At 36.5% G+C, this 27,400-nt stretch overlaps 1 protein-coding gene across 3 annotated transcripts in view; it reads right to left on the bottom strand.

Annotated features, from left to right (window-relative positions):
• The window catches only part of SPHKAP (SPHK1 interactor, AKAP domain containing), a 151,035-nt gene that overhangs the window by 5,654 nt on the left and 117,981 nt on the right, over positions 1-27,400 (bottom strand). The window contains exons 5-11 of one of the 3 annotated variants that reach the window (XM_074298488.1): positions 25,686-25,820; positions 19,525-19,780; positions 14,898-18,696; positions 7,315-7,500; positions 4,866-4,952; positions 2,478-2,530; positions 2,201-2,385 (exon numbers count right to left, since the gene is read on the bottom strand). In XM_074298488.1, coding sequence (XP_074154589.1) covers positions 2,201-2,385; positions 2,478-2,530; positions 4,866-4,952; positions 7,315-7,500; positions 14,898-18,696; positions 19,525-19,780; positions 25,686-25,820 — 4,701 coding nt within the window. Of the gene's footprint in view, positions 1-2,200; positions 2,386-2,477; positions 2,531-4,865; positions 4,953-5,180; positions 6,463-7,314; positions 7,501-14,897; positions 18,697-19,524; positions 19,781-25,685; positions 25,821-27,400 lie in introns of those variants that run through there. The other 2 variants (XM_074298489.1, XM_074298490.1) reach the window with 2 other exon arrangements.

The following is a 27,400-nucleotide window of genomic DNA, read 5'->3' as shown; positions in this document are numbered from 1 at the left end:
GATTTTTTGAGCTACTATATGCAGTTCATTGTGCAATGGAAAGAATGATGAATTAAAAGTCACTAAGACACTTTCTACCTGTATTATCTTAGGCAAATGACTTCATCTTTCTGATCCCAAAGATTTCTTCCTAGGAATTTTGCCACGATAGGCTCTGGGGAACTCTTTAAAAATGACAGTCTCAACCCCTAACATGTTTGAGAATAAAATACTTTGGAGAGATGGTCCTAAGTGAATAAATTGTGATATTGTTTATCTGCTTGCTAAAGGGACAATTGCTTTTGTGGAGATGATAGCAGAAGTATATGAGAGACACAGCCTCAATTAGAATTTTCCATTGCATCATTAAAAAATTATCATGATTAAAACTGTGCTTTCTTTAAAAAAAAAAGGTGATGAATTTTATACTTCTTTTTTGCTATTGCAGGTTTGCTCAGGGCTAATTGGGGAATTAGGGCTTTAAAGAAACAACGATCCAGTTTGTTCATATTTATTCTTCAGACAAGTGATCCTGGGGGAGGAATGAGCACACATTCTTACTGTACAGTCTTCAGTTCCCTCAATTTGGTTCTTAGACCAGGCATAGATGGCATGATTGGATTGCTCTTCTACACTGGACTATACTTCTCCAGGAAGATAGACAGATACTTGAGGGTTGGAGTTTTGAAGAAAATTCACTAACCAATTTATCTGTCATTGTAAAATCAGGTTACAGCCCAAGGAGATTGGAAGCCAGAAGGCATAAATTGATAGGAGAAAGAGAGTATGAAAAGTGTGGATCATGCAGGAAAAGAAAAAAGAGATTAAGGAAAGCATGGGAGCATTGTGGGAACACTGGGTACTGGAAGAGATCAATGTTAATCATGGGGTTGAGGAGATACTAAACATCAGTAAGAAAATTCTTATTTTGGTCTAGTATTAATCTTATAATCCTGTTACTTTTCCCATCTGGAGCTAGTAAGTAGTATAGAAAGGGTTAAACCATTAGAGTTAAGACAGATGGTGGGGAAGAATAGGAAACAGAGGTGGGAGAAAAATAATGTTAATTTTTTGTATTGTGTATTTTAATGTTAGCAATTAACTACTAATGTATTTTTTTCCTTTTTGAGATATCCTGGAAGTTAAGCCTAATTAATTGCAAATAATTTTTCTGTAAAATAATATCAACAATCTCTTAATGTGTTTTCAAGAACTAATCAGTACATTTGATATGTGGGATCTTGTGATGCACATTATTGACTCTATATTATAGTATTGTCTTAGTGCAAATCCTGTAGAACCTGGTATTAGAGGAATTTCAGTTTTAGATTCCTCTGGCTAAAGATGTATTTCTCAGCTTTGTGATCTCCTTTCTACCAAGGAGGAACAACACATCTGAGATCCTGCAAAAGTCTTCTCATATATAACAATTTTCTGCTTGTGAATTAAAAAATTTTTTTCTTTCAGGAGTAGGCTTTGACAAATTTGAGTGTTCTGAATGCTGTTCTTAATAAGCACATCTATAACAAGAGATTCTCAGTCTTCTCATTTAATGGAAAATTGAATCATGTCCTTTAAAAATATCATGGGAAGTTGTGATCTCTTGTAAGTTTTATATGTCCCATGATGAAAGAGATTAAGATATCTTTCATGATGTAATGGGGAATGTAGCACTTTGGAGTAGGATAATTCGATTCAATTCAACAACTATTTATTAATTATTGCACTATGCCAGACACTAAACTGACAGAGACAAGAAAAAAGATTTTTCAGAACTGGCCAGTTTTGGAATCAAGGGATAAAATGAACTGTAGTCCTTCTTAAACATATAAAGTTTCTCACATGAGTAAATTAGGATGGCATGTTGGAAACCATAGTGAATTTAAACTCAGATAACCTGGGTTTAGATTTGGTTTTGCTGCTAATTACTGTGTGACCTCATAAAGACCTATTCAATTTATTGAACCTAACTCTATATGAGTCTCTATGTGAGATTCTGGGGAATGAAAAAATAAAGATGATATGGTCTTTGTCATCCTTCACCTCTTGGAAACCTCACATTCCTCTTTCATAAAGTAAGTAAATTAGCTAAAAAAACTAAGTACCATTTTGATTCTACATTCTGATGGATGATTAAAATATCCAAGGCTAAGATAATATACTTACTAAGCTTCCCCTATATTTCTGGTGTTATTGAGACACATTTTTTGGGGGAAAATACCTTTTCAACTCTGTTTTCCTGAGATTTCTTAAAGTAGATGGTAGAAATTCCAAGTTCTGAGGCTGCTATCCATTGTAGTGTGGCACGAAGTTCTGTATCAGGACATTCAGGTTCCAGATCAAAGTTTATCACCAAGAGGTTCCTTTGGCAGCTGGCTGTTCCCATAGACAGTTTAGAAGTACACTCTGAATAAAGACACAAGCACAAATTTATCAGGTTTTCAGTGGCAAAAAATATAGCCAATTTTTTTTTGTCAAATTTTGGTCCTTTGTCTTACCCTCTATGTTTTCTGATGGTTCTTTAAGGCATTCCTTTTCTTCTACTAGTTCACTTTAGGGGAAAAAATAACATGCTGTTGGTAATATATAGGAAGAATGAGATAGCCAATAGAAGATGAAATGATGAATTTCCTTTCCCCTTTTTTTTTTTTTTTTTTTGTTGTTGTTGTTGTTGTTGAGCCCTTTCAACTCTAAATTCTGTCATTTTTGTGAGAGGCAGAATGGTTTAATGGAAAGAGACCAAGCTTTGGAAACTGACTTTGACACTTCCTAGCTATGATCACAGCTTTCTCACTTTTCTCTTCTTTGTCTTAGCTGTAAAGTGGTGGTGATGAAATTCACCCTGTTTCCCAGGATTGCGTTGAAGAAAGTGTATTGAAAAATTTAAGCAACTATAGAAATATGAATTGGTATTATTATTACATTACAGTAATCACTGGGAAGATTGAGAAGAGCCTATGAATCTCATTTGATCAAGGAAAGCTACCCTAGATAGCAAGGATAAAATACTGTACTATTAGCAAACATTTTACCACCTGGGGAAAATGAAATTGGAAAAAAACCATGCTTTAGGATATGATATTGTAAGAAATGCTTTTCCCTCTTTTCTATCTGCTTTCTACAAATGTTGTTTGGAAAACGGAATTTTTAATTTGTATTTTTGTAGTTATTTTTTTCTTTTTTTCTGTGACTGAGGCTTTTTGTTTGTGTAATTCATTTTTGCTGACCAAATACCCAAAGGTACATATGTTCCCTTGGCATAATCTGCTTCTTCTATTGCATGGAAAAAAGAAAGGAAGAATTACATTGCAATTTGGAAAATATTTCTTTCTTTTATCTAAAAAGGGGAAAAGACAATCAAAGGATTGCAGAGTCTAAATTGCAAAAATCAGTGGCATTTATCAGGGTAAAATTCCATTGCTTATTTCAGTGGCTGACACATAATAAGGGCTTTTAAAATGCTTATTAATTGACTAATGCCAGTATGGCTCAGCTCAAGATTTGAGTGAGTGTGTAGGGCTTTGTTTATTCTTTGTCTTTCTTGGTTAGAACCTGAGAATGCCAAAGGCTCATGGGAAAATGTAATTCTTATTGATTACAGAACATTTCCCTGTCTTTTCTATAACTAATAGACTTCAGCTGATAACCTGAAACTGAACACTTTGTCCTTTGATTAATGCTTAATTGTTTAAAGAAGAATGATGTTCCCTAACATCAATGCCCCTTTGCAAATGATATTTAGGAAAAAGAATATAGTGCAGTTTTTGTTGTGAAGCCAAGAGATTCCAAGTCCCTTAGTGACCTCTGAATCCCCAGAATCCAGGATTTAGAGTTCCAGGCCCACTGAGCTAAGCTACAAGAGGAAAGCTAGGTAAAGGAATGTTTGCTCAGGAAAGAATTAAATTGAGGTCAAGGGAATTTTCCTAAGCTCTCCTTCCTGACAACAGATGAAACATGATTAGGTGTCTGCCCATATTCCAACTTAATGTCTGGGAGGAAGCAGGAAGAGGTTTAAATGGCAAGTCTAAGTTGCTAACAACTTAAGATTGATCCTCCAAGTAACAAAGATCTGATCACCTGATTCTTCAAAACTGTTTTAGGAGAAATAGGTCATGAAGAAATGTTATTTTTATTCTGCTCTTTATTATTTCTGGAGCTCTAGTTGTCCGTGAATAGTAAGTGGACATATGGCCATCTCACAATAGATGACATTTATTTCAGTTGATGGGAGGACCAGCTGCAGGTTTGGGAACTCATTCTGACCCGTGTTGCTCTGGTATTACTTGGATTTTTTTCTCCAAAATTTCTTGCATCATGTTTCTAAATGTTCTTTTATTCTACTGTATCGTGCTGCATATAGATTTAGGTATCCTCATGTTTTAAGGTAGCAGAATCATTGGGCAGGTACTCACACATCTCCTTTTGTAGCAACAGACTGGTATTTGAAGGCACACTTGGGAGGGATATACCAGAAGCAAGTAAAGGGAAAACCAGATTCTTGTGAAGAACACTGATTTGGCTTGGCCCAATTTAAATGGACTTATGCTTCTGTATATGTGACACTACAGAGAATAAAGAGAAACCTCTGATTGTATGGATTACATTTGTCCAAAACATTTATATTATAAGCTAGAGATATGAAACCTCTTTTAAGCTATGTTGCCAGAAAGCAGGTGGTGGTGAAGGAGGACCCAATTCTAACCTTATACTCTTGCTCCCCAAATGGAAGTTTAAATGCATTTTCCCATTAACAAAGAGTGTGGTTAGAATAAGCGTGGACATGGCTAAATCCATGGTTAAGTGCATCTTGGATGACATAAATGGGTTTTCAGATGAAATTACAGTAGTGTTTTTTTTAACATCAGTTCAGTTTTGAAGCTACTTACTTAATCATGGGAGAAGAGGGCATGTTTTCCTGATAAATTTCCAGATCCATAATGCCAAGACTGCTAGTGGTACTACTGTTGCCATTGCTGACAAAGCAAAAATTTAAATATTAATATTTAAATTAATGCCAATCTCCACCATTTGGCCACATTGCCAACATTTTGATTTGGTACCTTCTGAGAAGCTTCCCTGGGGACAAGAGAGGGATTACTGCTCTGACCTTGGCTTCCCTCAATTAGATATGTCCACAATGAAAAAAAAAAAACAAAAAAAACCCAACAAGCTAGTAAGCTTACATCTCTAAGCACAGGAAAAATAGATATAAAATACAGGTATTAAGGGTAGTGTGTGTGTGTGTGTGTGTGTGTGTGTGTGTGTGTGTGTGTGTGTGTGTGTGTTTTAGAAGGTCTTATCAATAAGCAGTTAGAGATGTCCTAGGTACATTTACAGAGATTTGGATACCTCTGAACATGATGCAGGAAGGAAATATTTGAACACTTGCAGGCAGTAACCTTCTGGGCTCAAAGGGAATTTTATCTGAATTCTCACAGAATGTAGTGTATCAAATATTCACCCTTAGCAGTTTGGTGGGGATTTTCCCATGGGGAGTTACAAAGGATGAGACTCTCTGGTCCACTGTTTTCATGAGAAGTGACAACACCGAAGGAGAAACTGGTAGGATCAAGGTGGTATAGCTTTATCATTGGTATCTTAGAAAATACCTGTGCCCTTTTTATGCCTTGGAAAAGGAGGTAGCAGATATTGCATAATCCACAGAGGTTACACAATCACCATATGGTGTATCTATGAGCCCAGCATATACTTATTGAAAAACAGTATATTTGAGCCAAACTTTTAACGCTCTATCTGTACTTGTGAAATGGAACCAATCCAGTTTCATTAAACCCACTTAGCTTTCTCATACCTTCTGTATTTTCTAAGGTTTTCTAAGGTTGCAAATAAGGTTTTCAAAGAGTAATTGCCAAGTGGGATAAGGTATTCCCTGATGGGCACTAAGATACCAACTATGGAAATTGTGCCTCTCCAGTGTTATGGTGCTACTTACGATATGAACTTCATGGATTGGAAGGAATCTCAGGTTGGAAACACAGCTGTCATTTTTGTGTCTAGCCCATTACCTCAACTGCTCAGCCATTCTTGCCAACTTCACACATAATCATTTTCTTTAAAGATTTTGAAGTTTAGGCACAATGCACATAATATTTGGGTAGTTTGTATTATCGGTGTGATCCAGATTAGATATCTTTGAGTTACAATCTAGTTAGTGTTCTATGAAAGCCTGTGTTTTGTCTGTAGGGTAGCCAAGAAATATGGAGGCAGATTGTGAAGTTGTGGGTGACTGCTTCAATTATAAAACTTGCTCATTTTCCTTTTTTTTTCCTACCTTGCAGAAGAATGTATTGTAAAGCTTTAGATAATCCAAGAGTCTGTTTCCTTCAAAGCTTTATCTTTAACATCTTCTCTAATTTTTCTGTCCCAATGATACTCAAAGGAAGAGGGGAGGGAAACTAGGTCAAACAATGTACAGTATAGTTAAGAAGCACTTGCCTCATGTAAACCCAGTCTGTGTTCCCTCTGAAATGTAAAGGATTAAGGAAGAAAGTATTAAAATCAGAAGTGCCCTCTGTACTGTCTCTGTGTCTCTCTGTGTTTCTGTCTCTCTCGCTCCCCCCCTCTCTTTGTATCTCTCTCTTTTTTCCCTCCCTCCCTCCTTCCCTCCCTCGTTCTCTTTCTATATGTATGTATTCACACATATGCGTGTGTAGTATGTATAGTATATATATATGTATATATATATATGCACATATACATAGAGAACTATAACTAGTTACCTGGATATCAAACAATGTGAATTGTTTCCTGATGGATGTTCTTGTTATTCATTTGTTTCAGTCACATCTGACTCTTTGTGATCTCATTTTTTTTTTTTTTTTTTTGGCAAAAATACTAAAGTGTCTTGCTATTTCCACTGAGGCAGAGTGAAGTGACTTGCCCAGGCTTACACAGCTAGTAAGTGTCTGAGACTGGATTTGAACTCAGAAAGATGAGGCTTCCTGACTCCAGGCTCAGTGCTCTACTTAGTTGTACTACCTGCCTGATGAATGACTGGGACATAATTCACAGTATTTGGCATCCAGCAAACTAGTTATAACCCTTCACAGAAAACAAAGGTAGCTCTTGTAGTCCCTGAGGTCATGACAAGATATAAGGTACTTTAGAAGATATTACAAAAGGTAAACTCTTCTTCATTGTATAGATACTGGAGGAAACTTATTTTTGGTGTTTGTTTTAGATTTTCATCAGATAGTCTTCATCTTGTATGTACACACACATACACACACACACATACATATAAGGGCTACATCTTGAATGTGGATCTTGACATAAGTCCATGTTTCCCAAGGAACTGAAACCAAAAGCAGATACCTCATGGATCTCTCACTGAGCTGCAAATAGCTACTTGTGTCATCAGGGTTATCCTCGTCATTGACCAGCTGTGACCAGCTGCCTGTGCTCTCATCACTGCTGCTGTGAGGATTCAGGGACTCCTCCGGGGCTCGGACTTCCACTGGCATTTCAAGGTCAGGAGCATTTTCAGTATTAAGGTCAGCACTGTGAAACACAAGATGTTACTGAGACAACAGCCACCAAGTTGAAATTTCCATGAAGCCCAAGGGGACTGTCTGGGTTGACACATTATAAATTGTCACTACTTTATGTTATTGGGAGAAACATACTCTGAGCTTTTCATATTAATTATAAAATTCAAACTCAACATTTAAAGTTGATAACTCTGACCAAAAGATAATTTATCAGTCTGGGTGTACTTCAGAATTTTTTTTCTAAATAATTAAAAAGAGTAATAACTTTCCAAAGCATTGGACGTTTCAAAAAAAATGAGTAGTTTTGTTCATTTCTTTGTGAAAAATGATATTTTAGTGGACTTATTAGCACATCAAGGTGAATTTTTTTCCACTAGCTAGGTGACACAGTGGACAGAATGCCCTCATGTAAACTCAGTCGTTATTCCCTCTAAACTTGGACTCAGAAAGATTTGAGTTCAAACCTAGCCCAATTAGTGTGAGCCTGGGCAAGTCACTTAAACTCTGTCTGCCTCAGTTCTTTATCTGTAAAATAGGGGTAATAATAGCACTCATCTCTTGGGGATGTTGTAAGAATAAAATGAAACAGTATTTATAAAATACTTTGAAACCTTCAAGTACAATGTAAATGCGAGTAATTAATTTATTATTCTCTCCATTAATGCAGATTACAAATTATTAGTGTTTTTTCCATGGATGCTTGTGGTGAGGATCTGTCTGCATCACATACTTTACCATCTTAGGGGTTTATAATGTTTTCCTCTGTATTAGTCTTGTTTTTCTAAGTAATGACCTCCATGAGGTCAGGGAACCTATTTTATAAACTGTATCTGTAGTATCCCAGTGTTGTACACAAAGATGTTCCATGAATATTTACTGATTGATTCATAGTTCTCAGTATTTCTAAAGAATTCATAAGTTATGATTAGAAAAGAATTTGCACTAGGTTTTATCAGCCCATTTACTTCATCTAAAGATTTACTTCTCAATAAGAACTCATGAGCTAAATAAAGAATAAACAAATCCTAAGTCTTGTTAAACATAAGGTGTGTTTCGCAAAATCTGGTGGGTCTTTTAAACAAACAACCATAACTTGAAATTTTAGTGCCTGGGGCAAGGAGCAAAAAAGATCTTCAAGATTTTGTGTATCCCTCTGGGGAAGGGGAAAGACTCTCAGATCATTGCTGGGTAGGCAGAAGGAAGGGAACAGAATGGAGCTAGACTAAGGAGGAGCTCTTCTGGGTTACACCATCTGTAATTTCCTATTTTAACTCATTATTCTTGAGCTAATTTAGATGCTAAATTAAATTCTCTCAAATATCTTCTAAATTTTGATGCTTGGGGCAAAGCCCCCAGCCCTCTATTCAGTCCAGAGCTTTGTACTAAGCCTGTGGTGAATGATAGATCTCAGTAACCTGCTCTTATTTCAGAAAGTGAACTATATTGCCATATGTTCTGACTTCATTCTGCAGTTTTCATTAAGAATAAGGTAAATTTCACAATACATTTATCCACAAAAAAGTAAAGAAATCTCTCCCTTTTATGAAAAACTCTGCAATGCAGATTTTGCTAAGTGCCAACTTGTTTTCCTGTCTGACTCAAGTGAATTTTATATTGAATTTTATTTTGTAGTTAACTTCGATTTTGACATTCAAAATTCTGTCCTGATAACCTTGTGTGCAAGATATGGCTGATCCCTTGCCCTTGAGAATCCTGGGGATTTTCTCATTCTAGTAAACCTACCACTTAATTCACTCTAGATTTCTCAGAGGAAGATACCAATGAAAAGAAAATTCTGGTTTAAAAACCTTCTGTCTATATTGAACATTATTGCTCACTTAGCATACTTGGAAGACCTGACTCCCTCTAAAAGGGTACTTTTTGTATTTCTAGAATTCTGCCTCAGTGAGAAACATAAACCACATTAAAGCAAATAGTGTGGACAACAAGCTCCAGGAAAGAGACATGAAAGAGGAGAGAAGATGAATGGCTTAGCTTCTGATTACTTTCATTTGCTACTTGGGATTTGGATTATTTGCATGGATTTGTCTTTCCCTCCTATTAATACTCTCTAACTCTTTACCAGGGGGTTTCAATGTTTTGTCACTAACGTCTTTGGAAGTATGTTAAAACCTATTAAATCTTTCTCAGAATAATTGTTTATTTTTTAATTCATAATGTTAAGTTTCACTTAGCTATTAGTAAAAATATTTATTTTTCCACACTGAAATTTCTGGACACTCTGAATTCTAGGCATGGAGAAGTCCATGAAGTCCTAGGTCAAGAATTTTTACTCAGTTATGCCATTGTCTATCTACTACCACATTTGGTGATCTCATCTGCTCCCATGGGTTCAGTGATTATCTATTCAGATCTATATATCCAGCCCCAATCTCTCTCCTGATTTCCAGTCTAGCATTCCATGCTACAATTTGGTAATGTCCAAAAGAATGTTCTGTAGGGATCTCAAACTCATAATGTCAAAACCAGAACTTACTGTCTCCTTAAATCTGTTCTTCCACATTTCTCTATTATTATTGTGAGGATCATCCTTCCAATCACCTAGGCTCACAACCTCAGCATTATTTTCAACACTCTCATTCTGTATATTCAAGCCATTGCCAAAACTTATCATTTCTCCCTTCTTCACAACATTTCCTGAATAAGTCTCTACCCTCCACTCACAAAGCCATCAGATTGGTTTAAGTTCTCATCATCTCTTGTCTAGACTATTTTAAAAAATAATTTTTTATTTTCAAAATGCAAAAATAGTTTTCAACATTCACCTTTCTAAATCCTTGTGTTCCAAATTTTTTCTCCCTTCCCTCTATCCAATATAGGTTAAGTAGTTCAATTCTTTAAAACATATTTTTACATTTTTCATGTTGCAGAAGAAAAATTAGATAAAAAATGAGAAAAAAAAACAAGCAAACAACAAAAAAGTGAAATACTGTTGTGATCCACACTCAGTCCCCTCTCCCTTTTTCTGGATGTAGAATTGCCTAGATTATTGCAAGAGTCTTTTAATTGGTCCTCCTGACTCAAGTAACTCCCATTTAAGTCTATTTTTTAATTAGTTGTCAAAGTTATTTGTCTAAAACATAGGACTGGCCATCCTCCCCCTAAAAAAACAAAACAAAACAAAACAAAATGACTAAATTCCAAAGACTTCCTATAAATTCCAGGATAAAACATAAAGTTCTGTATTTGGCATTTAAGGATATTTATATTCTGACTCCGTATCATTTCAAACTTTTTACACTTTACTCCCTTCATACTCTGTAATCCAACTGCACTGGATTAATTGAATATGATACCCTGTCTACCATTTCTGTACCTTTTCAATGTCTGTCCTCCATTCCTGGAATATTCTGCCCCTTCCTCTGTACTTCTTAGATTCCCTGGCATCATTCAAGTCTCATCTCAAGTCCTATCCTCTTCAGGAGGCCTGCCCTGGTGACTTCACTAGTTCCTTCCTCTCTAAGATAATTTTCCATTTAACTCTGTACGTTATCTTGTTTGTACCTAGTTATTTATATATTGTAAGCCCTAGGAGATGGTGATTTTTCTTATAGGCATAAGTTGTTTTTGCCTTTTTTTTTTTTTTGTATTTTCAGTATTTCTTATAGATTTTGTGGTCTGCCACATACTAAGCTCTTACTAAATGCTTATTCACTGAATATTAACTACATCTAAAAATTCAATTCAATTCATTCCATTCTAATTTAATATGCTCTAATTCAACTGAGTTCAATATATATTGTGGCTGCAATTTCCATGTTCCTTTTAATGTATGATTTCCGACTTTGCCATATATACCCATTAATTTTTAATCAATGTGAATGCTTTTTATACAATTATATAATATACCTAGAATATCAGCTAAAATAATTTTTATAAAGGCAAATTCTTCCATAGTTGGAATTATGCAGCTGAAAGCATTATAGAAAAGTTCTCTAGTGTCTTCTCCAACTCAGCATTTTAATTTAACATAACCTACATTTCTCAAGAAAATAGTAACTCTTTTCCTTTCCAGAATAAATACTTTGTAGCAGATATTCCAAGCTGCTCCTTGAATCATAAAGCCTCTTTTTAATACCAGTATTATTCCTGTGATGCTGTAAAATAAAAAAATATGAGGGGTCCAGAAGAAGTGGACAGCTCCAGGATGGACACACATAAGCTAGTGCATGATGGTGTCTTGCACGAAGAGGAAATTTAAAGAATATTATTCAAAAACTATATGATAAAAAAAGAAGATGGGATGATCATATGACAATAATGAAGGAAAACAGGAGCCTGAGTATTATACTGGTGCATGGGAAATGTTAAATGTCCTAGAGGAAAGCCTCTAGCATCCTTGGTAGATATTCTAAGATATATTTATATAACAGTAATTATGGAACAATCACATAAATTAAAAAGGCATTGATTAGTTGTCATGTGAACTGAGTACCAATATTGATAAGACCATTGATTCATGGAAATACTGGAGCATTTATCCTGAACCCCATTTTTTCCAGACTTTGAACAAAACTATCACATTAGATTTCATAGGCTTAGAACTTGTTTAATGTAGTAAATAGGACCCTGGACTTGGAATCTTGAACATCTTACTGAGTTCAAATCTTACTTCAGCTAAATCCTAGTGATATGATCCTAGGCAAATGACTTCTCTTCTATGTCCCTTAGTTTCCTCATTTATATAATGAAAGAAATCTGACTTGAAAGCTTCTAAGCTCCAAACCAATGATCCTATGGTCTAATTCAACTCTCAGTTTAAGTATAATGAAATTTAAACTCATAGTTGAAGATCATGGAGCTAATAATTAGTAAAGCCAACATTTGAACCCTAGTCCTTTGAAACCTGAGAAAATTTACTTTCCACACTCCACCACACTGTTACTTTTCCATCTTAATGCTCAGATTGATTACATGGTTTCTGGTCCCATTATCCTACTGAAATTGATCTATGGAAGGCCATTACTGACCTCCATTTTACCAAATCCATCCTCTTTCTTTCTGTCTTCATCCTTTTCTCTCTCTGAAGGGTTTTGAGAAAGTTTACCAGCCTTTTACAATTAAACAAAACAAAACCACCCCATCTTTACCTTGCATGCCATTTCATTTTTTAGATTTTTATGATTCTATTAGTTGTTTTTCTTATTTTCTAGCTTCTCTCTCTCTTCCCCACCTTTAACCTTCATCTTTCCTTTGTGGCTCCCTCCCCATTCCAGCACTTTGTATACTTCTAGAGAATAGTATACTGTCTCTCAAAGGCAGCAAATATTTAATAGTGGTAATTGACCCAAATATTTACAGATTATTCCGTAATCAGAGAATATAAGAGCTGGAAGGAAAAAGATATTTATTCCAAGACAAGGATTTTTACTGATAAAGAAATTGGACATTGGAGTGGGACATTGCCCAGAGCTGCACATTTATTAATGACTGGGGTTTTTCACTGGGGATTGAATATTCTTTCTGCTGCCTTCGGCTGCTGCAATCTCTCAAGGTCCATTGTCATGATCTCATTTGTTACCTCCGGTGAACAACTCTCAAAATGGTCTTAATTTTTCACTTGAGCTCTAGCCCTATATCTCTGGTTGACATTTTCACTTGGATATCATGGTATCATTTTAATATTCAAAAGTCTAATATTCCCATTTCCCCTCATATCTCCAGCCTTATCCTGAACTTAGTCATTTTTCCAAATGTTTATCTCTATGTTGGGCTCTGTTAATCTTTCTTTCCCTCAGGTAGTAATTTTAATATTTTCTTTGACTTTTCCATTCATTTTTTCCTTCGAAATTATCTCCTGAATTTACCCCTTCCTTTTTTTTTTATTCTTGTTGACACCACACTAGGCATATCTATCTACATTGCTGTAAGTTCTGCCCTCTTTTGATAAGAGAATAGTTATTCTTCATCCTGGTAAAGAAATCTTTTTATAAATCCAAAACCATGTCCATCATTCAAAATATTCTGAGTTTTTTTTAAAAGAATTCCAAACCTGTAAGTCATAGACTTAGAAACACATAGTTCTGTTTCAGAAGAACCATTTACTTATGCCTTTCCCAAACTGAGAAGTAACATGGGATAGCAGTTAACATTGTTGGACTTATAATTAGGAAGCCTTGGGTTCAGAATCTCCCTTTCCACACTAGTTTTATATCCTTGGGCACCACAGTTTACTCATATATAAAGAAGAATAAAATTGTCCTTATATGAAACAAAAAGAAACCAAATCTAGAAGAAATCTGGTTGTAAGGACACAAGAAGAATTAGAAAAATAGAAAGTCTTCCCTTCCTCCCTTCCTTCCCCGCTTATGAAGGAATATTTTCAAGAATGGTAATATTTGATTAGGACGTTTTTCAACCTGTCTATTGGGATGTGTGATTTTAAAGTCATTTTTGTGCTATATGCAATCCACAAGAGACTACAAAAGTATTCTCTTATTTTTTTATTTTTTTTAGCAGTGAATTATCCACAACCATAAAAAGACTAAATTAGATCGCTAATTTTCTCTTAGCCTATATTAATAGAATAAGTGAGTCCTAGTATTCTTTTTTTGGTTAAACCTCATCTGCATTATTATGTTTAATTCTGGGTATGAGATTTTAGAAGGACCTTGACTAACTGGTACATTCAAAAGAGGGGTGAGGAGAGTACTTGAAACCAAGTTCCATGAAGAATAAGAATCATTGTGGATTTTTATTCTGAGAGACTTAAGGAGCTAGTCCCAGTGTTGGAGGATCTGAAGGATAGCCATGCTAGACTTAGTTTGATACAGAAGGCATGAAGTAGGATCAGTTTATGGAAATTACAAAGAGTCCAATTTTAGTTCGATGAAAAGAAAACGTTTATGTTCAGAGCTGCCACATGACATAGGGAGTTTACGTCCTTGGAAGTATTCAGGAAATAATGTAGAAGGATAACCTTTTTTCTTAAATAAGATTTTGGACTAGACGACTTTTGACTTCTTGCATTCTAAAGTCTTTCTATTAGAAGAACTCTATGATTATTTAACTTGAAGTCATCTGTCCAGTTATTATATGCTTTTAAAAGGACATTTTTTTTTTTTTTTTGCCATTTCTTACTTTCAAAGACTTCAGTCATTGGGGGGGAAAGGAATATTGATTGAAATGGGCTAATATTTAATACTTTTCTGGATATGTGGTAAATCTTTAAAGAAAGTTATGATAGGAATTGACAAGCCCCCAGGGTCTCAATTGTTTGATCTATGAGATGGGGAAAAGAAGGCATTCCCTGCCTTAAGGTAAGGAATCTAGACCAGATAATTCTTTGAATCCTCTCTTATTTCTAACATTTACTATGGTGAAATGATCTTTACTATAAAGGCTAGTCTATGTACATGATATGTACACAGAACATTCTCCACTCACCTGTTGTTTGTGATGGAGCTTGCAGCTGTGTTTCTGCCACTGTCCATTTCAGGGTCTTTTTCTTTGTTCACGTTGTCGTCTTTTGCTTCCCCGGTGCCGATATTTTGGGAAAGAATGGCTTCTGATTCTTCAATGAGATCATCCCTTTGATCACTTTCAATCTGAATCAAGGGTACTTCCCTCAAACAAGGGGATGGATCTGTATGACTCCCTAGTCCCGAAACATGGCTGGAGAAATGCTCTTTTTTAAAGTCTACGTGTGTTTGTTCCGAGGGAGGAGCTGCTTGGTCTGGAGCTAGAGTGGGAAGGTGTCTGTTTTCTGTTACTGAGTCTTTATTTGTGCAAGCAGAAGGATCCTGACGAACCACCAGCAGAATGTTTCCATTCTCCTCAGTGCTTGCACCTAATCTGCTACCATACCCTTTTCTGTGACAGGAAGAACCCCTAGAAACAGGATCAGCATCTGTCCCTTCTGTCTCATCTGCTATGATTTTATTTTTTTGCATAAGGGCTTGAATTGAGTTTGTCCACGTCTCATGAATTAACATGCTTGTGATCTGGTCCGTCCTCCCTCTCTGATATAAACAAGAGTCAGACTTGCAAAGGCCTGATGAAGACACATTGCTGACTGGTTGAACGCTTAAGCAGTCTTGCTGGCCATTCTGAGCAAAGCCATCCAGAGAGTTTGCCTTGACTGGAGCACTCACTGTTAGCTTGGCACAAGAGGACTTACTCTCTGGCACAGAGAACTGTCTATAACAAAATGGGGACCGTGGAGAAGGTGGGAACAAACTGGTGCCCCAGTCTCGGCTGCTTCTGTTGGAGGATATACTATCTTTGCTCTCTCTGTCGAGGTCCCTTAGCATGTACCTATAGAACTCTTCAGTTATGCTCTCTGTGCTGGATTGCTTCGAGGGACAGCTGGGCTTCACACTAAGGTGGCCATTCTTTCGAGACACCTGCTGAAGCGCCGAGGTCATGATAGTACTTGCATTCCTGCCGGCATAGTAATCCAGCAGTAAATCGAATCCCCTCCCTTCATTTTCCATTTGATTCACCATGAACCTGGAGAACTCATCTGTAATGCTCTCACAGCTGGACTGTTTGGAGACAGAGCTGGCTCTGCTAACTGGCTGACTCAAGGTATTCATTAAGCCCAGGCTGCTTACAAATCCTCGGGAATCTGAATCCTCTTCTGGGATGCTTTCGCAGCTAGATGCTTTCACACGATTCAACCTTTCCCCTAGTAACCTGTTTCGAGGATGATTCTGAGCTTGCCAGATTCCATCTACCATGGAAAACTCTGTCAGGTTCATAATCTTGGCAGCTACTTCATTCGCAAAGATGTTGACGGAGTCTGGGACGTCATCGAGATTTATAGACTCGTCCACGACCCTGTTCATTAGCCTCTCTTTGAGTTCAGGGTGCTCATCAGTTTTTCTTTTTATCTCACTCAGTCGAGGGGGTTTATGCTTCCTGACAAGGGATCCACTAGCCTGGGTTTCCTTCTTTCTTTTCAGGGTTCGGCAGGACAAGCTTGGTGCCATCAGATATTCATTTCCCCTTTTCCAGGCACAAAACCAGGGTTGCTTTCCATTGGAATTATCCAGGCAGATTGCAGCTATTTCTGTTGCCATGGAGACAACAGTTTCTGCTAATTCTTCAGCAAAGTCTATCACACAGTAGTTATCTGTTGAATGTTTAACTTGTAGCATAGGCTGGGATGGGAGCAAAGAGTTGCTTGCCAATGGAGACAGATTAGCTTGAACGTCACTACTGAGGAGACTGTCATGCTTGCATCTTTCTCGAGTGTCTGGGTTGATGGTATATTCAGCACACATCAGTTCTTGCATCCCACTGCCTGGTAACGGATCTGAAAGGGATCTGAGTCCATTCCTATTGTGACTGAGCCTCTGATTAGGGTAATCTCCAGTGATTTGTTTTGGATATCTTTTCTTAGGAGATGTTTTTGTAGCCAATGAATTATGGACATTGTTATTAAAAGGCAATTCTGATTGACGCATGGGGCTTTCAAAAATGTTTGCCATTCTTCTGCTATTATTATCCATCTTTGGATATGTGACATCTACAGGCTCTTTGACAGCACCAGCATTGTACAGATTATTAATTGTGCTGCTGTTAGAGTAGTCAGAAGCTCTTAGGGCTGTTTGACTAGCTGCTGTTTCTGTTAGCTGATGGTCTATTTCTGTTCCTCTCCATCTGTTGTTCTCCTTAGAAAAGATGGGGGGATGCTCACTGAACTGTGTGGTATTGCTCATCTTCTTAAAAGTGAAATACATCACATTGAAAAGCAGCTCATTTACAGTCTCCACAAGGATGTCCTGGGTATCCATGTCCGGATCCCCAGGGACCTCAGGGTCGATCATTTTCTTTTTTCGATTAGCTTCCTCAAGTGAATGTCTCAGGATAACATTGGATAAATCCTCTGCTAGTTTATCCTCAAAGATTTTGTCTAAGCAAGAGATTTGAGGCCTGGCCACGGTTTCAATAATCCTTCTATTCATCGACTCCACGAAGTTTCCAGTGCTGCTGTAGGCATTAGGCTTGGTCAGAACCATGGACACTTCCTTGAGAAGGGCCTCTGCAATGCTTTTGTTCAACGTCTCCATGTTACTGCCCATGGCTATGCTACCATGGAGGGTGACAGCTGCTGAGGCTTCTGCTGCAGACAAGAGGCCACTTGATGCCACAGGATACTTATCTTCTTGCGTTTCTCCAAGGCCACAGACAGCAACGGCACTGGCCACCTGTGTCATCCCACACAATGCTGATGGAAATGAATATTCCATGCTTGTGGTGTCCTGAAGTACTGGGGAGGCTTGTCTTTGAAGCTCCTCATTCTCTGGCATTTGACCATTAGGCACTGTGGTTTCTTGCTCTAATCTGAATCTTTCAGTGGCCTGAGGACTGGAAATAGTCCCAATGACAGTAGCAGCACAAGCCAGAGCTACTTCTAGAGCACTCTGGGGAGGTTTGGTGAACTTCTCTTCCTGAAGATCACCTGAAATTTCAGCTGAGGGATCAGATGGTGTCCAGTGGTTGAGGTTTGGAGGATTGGTCCCAGGCCATTCAGATACAGCTTCACCACTGTCTGGACTCTGAACAATGACTATTTTTGGAAGTTCCTGCCATGACCTGGGAAACTCTAGGTCTTCTGCAGTGCAGTTTTCTGAAACCAAAGCCTTTTCAGTAGGGATATTTGCCACAGCTTTCATAGGACATGTTGGTTGAGATTGGGACAGCCTAATAAATGCATCTTGCAGGACAGATTCTGCCAGATTTGTTGCATATTCGCCAGTTGTTTTGCCTTCATCTTGTACATGAAGATGAGATTGTTCTTCTTTCTTCAGATTCTCTTCAGGATCTGGGCTTCCATTTTGTTTTAAGATGGTATCACATACAGATATTAGTTCTTCCTTAACCATTCTATCCAAATGTCTCTTATCCAGAGCCTGCAAGGCATGAAAACTTTCCACTGAACCTTTAGAGTTTTCTGCAAAATTGCTAGTGATTGGTCCCTCTTCCCCAGAAATGTCACCTTTCTGTTTCAGTTGCTGAGTCAATTGGTCTGTACTTGGCAAAATAATTTCTGCTGCTTTCCTCAATGTTCCTTCCAAATACCTTGGAGATTTATGTGAAATGGCATTATCTTTGCAAATATAATTTTCTTCAAAAGTATAACGTAATTTGCCCTTTTTGCAATTCAGATCCCCTTGTGTAGCTCCTTTGGACTTTTTACTTTCTGAAACATTGACTGAGATATTTGCATTTTCATAACCTAAAGAAAAGAAAATGGAATCATCCTTATTTTGAATATCAAGTTGTCATTTTTTTCAAGGATATGAACAAAAATAATGCCCATGAGGCAGTAGACTTTAACAATATCAGAACCTCAACAGCCTCTGGGGTTTTCTTCAATGAATAGCAGGAAATATTAGGATTTATTATTTGTGGTTACAGAAACTATTGAGAAATCAATAGTCAAGAATGTGCCTCCTTTCTCATCAGGCCCTCAGGAACCTTTCCTTTCTTATATTTCCTCCTTCTCATAGAAGGGAGGCCCAGAAGCTGTTGCTAATATTCTTAAATTTTATTCCATGAAAGATTCAGGGCTAATCTCTGTAAAGAGTCAGAAATTGAGGGGACTCGCAAACTTCTTGACACTAACATTTATAGCTATTGTGGGTAGTCAAGGGTGGGAGGATTGAGAGATGGGGAAAACAGGGCCATAAAGATCTCCCTGGTGACTTTTTAAAAGATGAAGCTTGTGGTTCAAGACAACATACCATTTTATAGTTGCCACCATAAACAATACTAACTCATACTTAACCTATTTCCCTTAACTTCAATAAAAGAGAATTGTCTCATTCTATTATATTAATTTATTGGCATTCTCATTTCAATACTTCCTCTCATCAGAAGCATGCTTTCTATGAAGAGAAAATCAAAGTAACATGCTCAGAATCTCTAAGACTTAAGGGAGATTTTTTCCTGCTCAGTTTATAACTCCATCCTTATAGGAATCCCTTGGAATCAAGATCCTCATCATTTATGTGAAGTATGTTAGTTCAGTTGGGTGAATATGGTACTGTTGGGTAACTTTTACCATTTTTGTATTCATCCACCTCACTTTCATCCTCTAAGTGCTCTGATGCTGTGAGGAAGTCCTCTTCTATTGATGACACAGAGCAGTTGGTATCATCTTCCAGCTTGAAAACATTGGTTTCCAGATGCAGTTGCCTCTCCTGTACCAGCTCAAGACCGATCAGAAATTTGTTGATTTCAAAGATGATACAATTGGTACTGTTTTGTCTGTTCCCCCTCGCACACTGAACCAAACATATGTCTGGCAGCCAAGGATGCTAGGGAGAAAAAAGAGAAAATATTAAAGAAAAAACAAAACCTCACTTGATTTTTGACTTGTTTATTCACAGATCTCCGCGACAGATCCTGGAAGGGAGAATAGAACTTTAGTTTGGATATTTGCAGTATCCATTATGATGATGCTGGTGAGCTAATTGATCCAGAGGGAACCTAGGGAAGCCAAAGTACTAAGAAAATAATTTAGTATAAGGAAAATAGCCGTTTGTATGTCAATTTGTTTTCTTATTTAATTCCTTCTTTCACTTTAACATTTTATGTGTCTATTTTGATGACACTAAAGAAAGTTATTGATTTATTTGAAGTCAAACATTGCTCTTATGCCAACAATAATATCCTTTCATTTTATAATGAGATTCTTGTAAGAGTCCCTTAGAAATAAGTCATCCATCTTTGAAAGACCATCACTATTTATTTGAAGTAGGTTAATTCATTTGGGTAGAACGGTACTAATGAAGCTGAAGTCATGAATTTGATGGGTGGGTATTCAATTCCATGTGCAAATATTGTGGCTGATGACCTTCACTAATATTCCTTTAAAAATACACAAGGCCAAATGGTATCTAACGATAGTCAGATAATGAACACTTTTCATCTTTAAAGCACTTGGTAGGCAGAGATCCATCTCTTTACCACCCATATGCAAAAACATAGAAACAAAAAGAAAGTGAAATGGCTACAAAAAATGTGGGTACTGAATCATAGTTCTGTGCTTGAGGTCAAAGGTGAAATAATTCCATAATAATTTTCCTCCAATTTCTGTCCTTATTTTTTGATGATTTTATGAGAATACGAGTTTCTGCATTTATATTCTGTTGCCATCTATGATAATAACAAATCCTACAATGGCTGGGCACTGAGATCAGTAAGAGGCCATGCAAATGGCAACAACTTCATCATCTTTACTAGGGAGCACAAAGGCTTTGTTGAAGAAAACTCCTTGGGTTTGGGACTGATAAGTATCACTTTTTTCTTTCTTCCTTTTCTCTCCAATTTGTCTCTTATTTGTGCCATTGTATAATTAATGAGGGTCCATAAAAACAAATTTAGCACACTCTCTAATAAGGAACATATTCATCTCTTAGAAGAGATGTGTTCTTCCCTCTGGAGAGTTTGGGTATCTGTAAATGTATATAAGGTGAACGATGAGCTTTCAAGGGAATGTTGGCTTGGTTGAAGATGATGTGAGGTGTAGAAGATAATGAGAATTTTTCAGAAGTAGGAGAATGGAACAAGGTGTGTTAGCAGTTAGTTAATGATCTTTATCAAGATCCTATGCTAAACATGGTGTTGTGCCCAGAATTTTGAATGAGTTATTGAAAAGTACTTAACTTTAAAAAGTTATTAACTTTTTACTAACTTTTTTTATTTTTCAATCAAACTCTCCTTGCCCAAGTGTGATTAATTAAAGATAGGCACAAACATTTGTGGAGTCAGGCCTACTCAATGTTAGCATCTGTTTGCTAAGGGGCTCTTGGATATCATGGAATTTTTCAAAGAGTAATGAGATTCTCTCAAAGATGAAAAAAAATCATAAGGAGAAGGCACTTTGGTTCCAATTCACTAATGATCTAAGAAAGAAAAAGGAAGTCTTCAAAAAAAATCTGTGTAAGTAAATGCTTTTGGAGAATGAATTTCCACCTGAATTGTTTTATTAATTTGTAAACATGAAGCCCTGTAAAAAACAAAAAAATTTTTGAAAAAACGAGAGATTTTTTTCATTGACCTTAAATCTGCCCCAAATGGCCATTAATCCAATTCATTAGTAGGCCTGTAATTAATATTTACTATATTTAATTAAAAATGTCCTTTGTTCATTAGGCAAATACAGGTTCAAATGTAACCTACCAACAAATGGTTCTTAATTATCTTAAAATTCTTGAACTGACTCTTAATTTCTTTTCTTGGATATGGCAGTTATTTTGGATAATGAAATGTATTGATTAAATCAAAGCTAGAATCAACATTTTTCCATAATGTGCATAAATGATGTATAAATTTTGTCCTGATCATAGGGTCACAGATTGATCAATTTAATTGTATGAGATCTTAGAGGTTGTCTAGTTCAATCCTCTCTTTTTGCCAGCAAGGAAACAGGCAAGGTACAGTGACATGCTCAGTTATTGCAGCCGGCTTTTAAGAGCTCATGGCATATGAGCCCTTTGATCTCATAGGTGAGATGAATGAGGTGGGAGACACATAGAGTGTGAAAAGAGCTCCAGTTTATTATACCGTACAGCCTTGTTGATATACATTTTTGCAAGTGTGATCAGTGTGTGAACAGTAGGCAATCCCCAACCACCATTCAGAGAAATAACTCATGGGCTTTGTGTATGCATGGCATCTACCAATGGGAGGAGAGCGGATCCAGCAATTCAGCAGCTCGCTCATAGGTGAGAGGCCCTGTTCTCATCTTACACTCTTCCACAATCACAAATCGCTGCTCCTTACTCAACAAGGGCGTTTCTGCAACATGGCAGGAAACTTATTGTGAATCAAGGGTCAAGGTGGCCTCGGTACTCCCTCTTAGCAGAATCCCATACTCTTGCACTAGTCTCACTTAGCAAAAACCAGAGCTGGGATTTGAACACATATTTTCTACTCAGGAAGATAGCTTTTGGGTTAAGGAACTAGAGTTGGTTTTGCAGGTATGACACATTTTCTATGTGTGGAACAAATCTTTCCTCGCACCAATCTCTGCCATCCATATACAGAAGAAGGTTAATGGCATAGTATGTAGAATGTTGCATTTGAGGTCAGAAAAGATCTACATTCAAATCCTGCCTCAGACATTGACTCTGCACAAATTACTTAAACTCTGTCTCAGTTTCCTTATTTGTAAATCTCACAGGATTGTTGTGAGGATCAAACAGGAAAGTATCTGTAAAGTGATTTGTAGCAAAGTGCTTCATAAATGCTATTATCATTGTTATTATTATCGTTTTCATTATTCTTCCCAGTAAGTGGAAATCCAGGATTTGCTTGAAGATTTTATGTGAAGAGGCATCCATTACCCACCTAGATAGTCCACCCTACTCTTCCTCTTGTGGATAGCTATAATTCTTAGGAAGGTCTCCTTATCTCAAGTCTGTTTTTGCATCTCTGAACCATGTACCCATTATTCCTAGTTCTGTGACCTGATGTCAAGCAGAAAAACAAAAATAAAACACCCCATTACAAACATAACTATCCCGTGAAAGACACGGGATAGTTCTTCAAATGCTCCAAAATACTTTTCATGTCTCTTCTCTAGGCAAAAAACTCCGTTCTATAACTTCAAATGATATGGAATTATTTCAAGTCCCTTAACATTTATAGTTATACTTTTATAGATAATGCAGTTTATTGATGTCTTTCTTAAAATATGATAGGCAGAATAGATTGTAGTATGCTAATTGTGTCTGGGATTCCCCAACCAATATCACTTTGCACTAATTTTGTAACTATATTGTAATCAGATCTGATTGTCCCAAAAATGTAATAGATTTAGAGGTGCAATTTTAGATATTATCTATTCTTCCCTGCTCTGACCCCCTTCTGCTGCCCATTTTACAGATGAGGAATGGAGACACAAAGAGTGTTATCTGCCTGTGATTGTAAATAGACTGATATGAATGAGGATTTGAAATGAGATTTTCTAACAGCTCTGGTTTCAACCCTAGCTCATTGTCCATCACACTGTATAGCTTCTTTATTTTTTCCTAACTGTATCATTATTTTCCCTAACATGATGTTTTCTTGGTACCCATTTATGACATCAAAAATTTTATTCTTGTGCATATGGAAAGGAGTAAGAGAAGTCTAGAATTTAAGCACTCAACTTCAATGTAGTGCAGCTACAGGAAGCCTTAAGCCTTAAAGGAATGCAAAATTGAGAATCTGGTAGAGGAAATGGAATTTAGAAAGAAGAGGGAATAATGCTCCAAAAAAGAGACAAAAACAAACAACAACAACAACAAAAAGGGTAGGAAGTTATCAAAGAAGATTATTTTTGCCTACTGAATAATTTTTCCTGGGGTTGGCCTTACCAACCTATTCATTTTTTCCCATTTAAGTGAGTGGGAAATGAATAATATAGAAGAAAAAAAAGTTCAAGACCTTTTGGAGACACAGATGTGCTATGTATCTTTTGGGGGGCACTTTTCAATTTTGGTTTATTCAAATGGCTGTAGAGGGTTTTCAAAATATCTGTTATTGTAAGCTTGGCTTTGTCAATCTTATACTAAACTCCATCATTACCACTGTGGGTTGCATGACCTCTTAAAGTTTTTAGAGAATTTTAAACATTTTAAAGATTTTAAAGAAGTCTTTGCTAATCTCATCTGACACTGGAAGTAATAGAGCATAGCACCAGAAATCTTATTGTTAAATTGAATAACATTCTCTAGTTAACACAATGTGCTGGAGAGTTAGATGTTTATAGTTATTTTTAAAATTGCTTCATTGTGGGGATGAGGCAGGGATGGTGATGGTGGTAAGTAGAGTGAGGGTATAAGTGAGAATTCAATTCTGGGCCTGAGGCTCAAAGATCTTGAGCAAATAAAGTGACTGAGAGATCAAATACTGATCTGATACTGAAATATCACTTTCCCTTATATTCCTCTAGTGCTACTTTCTATTCTGATCTAAGATTACTCTTTATCTGATAATAAAATACTCCAACTTTTCCTATCATACTTGGAATCACTATATTTTATAACAACGTTATTAAATGAACAGACTTCATTAAATAACTACAATGTGGTACACATTTTATTAGAGTCCAGGGACACAAAGATTTTTGTTGTTGCAGTTGTTTTTCAATTGTGTTTGACTTTTAGTGATCCCATTTGGGCTTTTCTTGAAAAAGATACTGGAGTGGTTTGACATTTTCTTCTCCAGCCCATTTTATAGCTGAGGAAATTGAGGTGAATAGGTTTGAGTGACTTGCCCAGAATCACAAAACTAGGAAGTATCTGAGGCTAGATTTGAACTTAGGAAGAGGAATCTTTCTAACTTTCTAATTCTAATCTTTCTAAGACCTAGTGCTCTATCCGCTATATCACCTATCTGAACTATAACTATAAAAACAGAAGACAAAAAAATGACAATTGTTGCCCTCAAGAGGTTAACATTCTGCTGGAAGTATGGTGAAGAAACAACATATATGCCCAAAAGGAATATAAAATATTTTGTTGTTGCAGTTTTTCAGTTGTGTTTGACTCTTAGTGATCCCATTTGGACTTTTCTTACAAAAGATACCGAAGTGGGCTGACATTTTCTTCTCCAGTCACTAATGATTAATTTTCTTAATGTCTTAGGGTAGCAAGACTCAGAAAACATTTATTGCAAATTACCTAGAATTATGACCCAATTCTCATTCTTTCTTTCTGCTTCTTTTTATGCTCTTCATCCTTTCCTTTCCCCCTCCCCTCTTCCTCCTCTTCATCCTCTTGGAGTAATTAACTGCTGAGAACTAGAGATTACTGGAGTATAACCAAAAATTCTGCATGAATTCAAGTAAATATGTTACATTTAGGTTTTGTTTAAAGATCTTCCTCTAAAAAGTGAAGGGCATTCATAATGTTTGATAGCACAATCAGACCCTGGCAGCAATATGCAGTGTGAATATAAATGAACATTATTTTATAAGGCAGATAAAACTTGATCTGAATACCTGGAGATATTTTGCTTGTGATCTTTTTATGTGTTTAAGCCTGTTAAATCTTCAAAAGTTAACTATAATATTTTTGGTACTTCTCACAAATGCCATTTCCAGTTCATGTTGAAGGAATTGGGATAAGGTAAGCTCTTATTTTAAATTTAATCTGCAAAAAGCATCATTGTTTCTGAAGAAGACTCTATCTCTCTCATTCCTCCCCACCAAGATGATTTTATCAGTCTTACCTTAGAAACTTCAAAATCAGTATGGAGGTTTCCTGAAGATAATCCACTCAGAAGGACAATTTCATTTTCCTTTGGTTGTTGGACATTCATAGAATTGATAAGCTTTGGGAGATCTGGTGATACGTTGACCAATTTCTGTAGAGTAAGAATCTTAATTTAGTTCAGATTTATTTCAGTTATTGAAATGAGGTCATTCATGCAATGATTTATTCAACCAAAATACTTTCAGTAAAATTGTCTCCCTTTCCTCCCACCCCAATATTCCAAAGCTGCTTTATTTGTAAAAGTCACTTATCCACTAACAAGCATAAGAACATTCTTCTTCTTTTTTTAATCTATTGAGATTAGAAGAAAGAGATATATCTTTGAATTGAAGCCTAGGCATTCCAGTTAGACTTAAGGAAAACTCCTAACTGTGAAACTGGAGAAATTAGAACATATTGCTGTAATAATTTCCTTTAAAGCCTTTTTCCATTTCAAATATTATTTGATGTTCAGGTTATATGGAGCTTATTTTTATATGATGATAATAGATAGAAATAGCATTTGCAAACATATATATGTGATCTCATTTTATCCTCACAATAACTCTGTTAGATATGTTTTAGATATGTATTATCCCCATTTAATAGATGAGAAAACTGAGGTGAGAGATTAAATGACTTGCCGAGGGTCACATAGGTAGAAAGTATCTGAGATTTGATTTGACTTCAGGTCTTTCTGATTCCTTGTGTAGTGTTTTATAGTACTTAGTTGGCTAGTTGGAAGTTTATATATGATTTCTAAAGCAATTTGTGTCTCATTCTTTATATAAAACCAATAACTAGATATGGATAATAGATAATTTTCTCTAAGAGAATAATCAATACCATACTCATGTTGGGGAAAAGAGAAATGTCAAGTTTTATTTCTCATCATGATGCCATTAAGACCAAAGTCTTTGGTTTTTTTTCAATCAACTAAATCAACAAAATCCTTATTTATTAAGTGACTATTATGCTCACAGTGGCATGCTAGCTGCTGGGGATCCAAAGAGAAAACTAGAATTTTCTACCCTCAAAGGTCTTACATTATAAAAAATAAGAACACACACACACACACACACACACACACACACACACACACACAAATCAGAGAAGACAGCTGTCAGGGTAAAGGCATGAGTAGTTCGGAGGAATCAGGAATGTAGTCACGCAGAAGTTAGCCCTTGAGATGAATCCCAAAATAAATCAGGAATTTCAAGAGCTGAAAATGAGAAGGGGAATGCATTGCAAACATGATGGATAAATGTAAAGGCATGGGAATGAGTGACAAGATGTCATATGTAAAAGACAGCAATGAGACCAATGTGATGAAACTATAGCTTGGCTGAAGTAGCATAATAAGAATGGAAAGATGGATTAGCATAAGATTGTGAAAAGCTTCAAATGAGAAATTGAGAACTTCAAATTTGAACCTAGGACTCAGAGGAGCTTATTGAAAATACTTTAACTGCTCTACAATGGATGGATTGGCAATACTCGAGGCAGAAAAACCAATTAAAAAGCAGCTGCAGGAGTACGAATGAGAAGTGATAAGGGCTTAAAACATGGTAGTGGTTCTGAGAAAAGAAGTTGATGGAAGCAAGAGATATTGTAGCTAAAAAGGACAAGATAACTAATATGTAAGGTGAATTAAAGGGAGGAGTCAGTGATGCTCACACAATTGTGAACTTG

This window comes from Sminthopsis crassicaudata, chromosome 3 (assembly GCF_048593235.1).
Source record: "Sminthopsis crassicaudata isolate SCR6 chromosome 3, ASM4859323v1, whole genome shotgun sequence".
In the NCBI taxonomy this organism is placed as follows: domain Eukaryota; kingdom Metazoa; phylum Chordata; class Mammalia; order Dasyuromorphia; family Dasyuridae; genus Sminthopsis; species Sminthopsis crassicaudata.
This window is presented reverse-complemented; position numbering and strand designations above follow the sequence as displayed.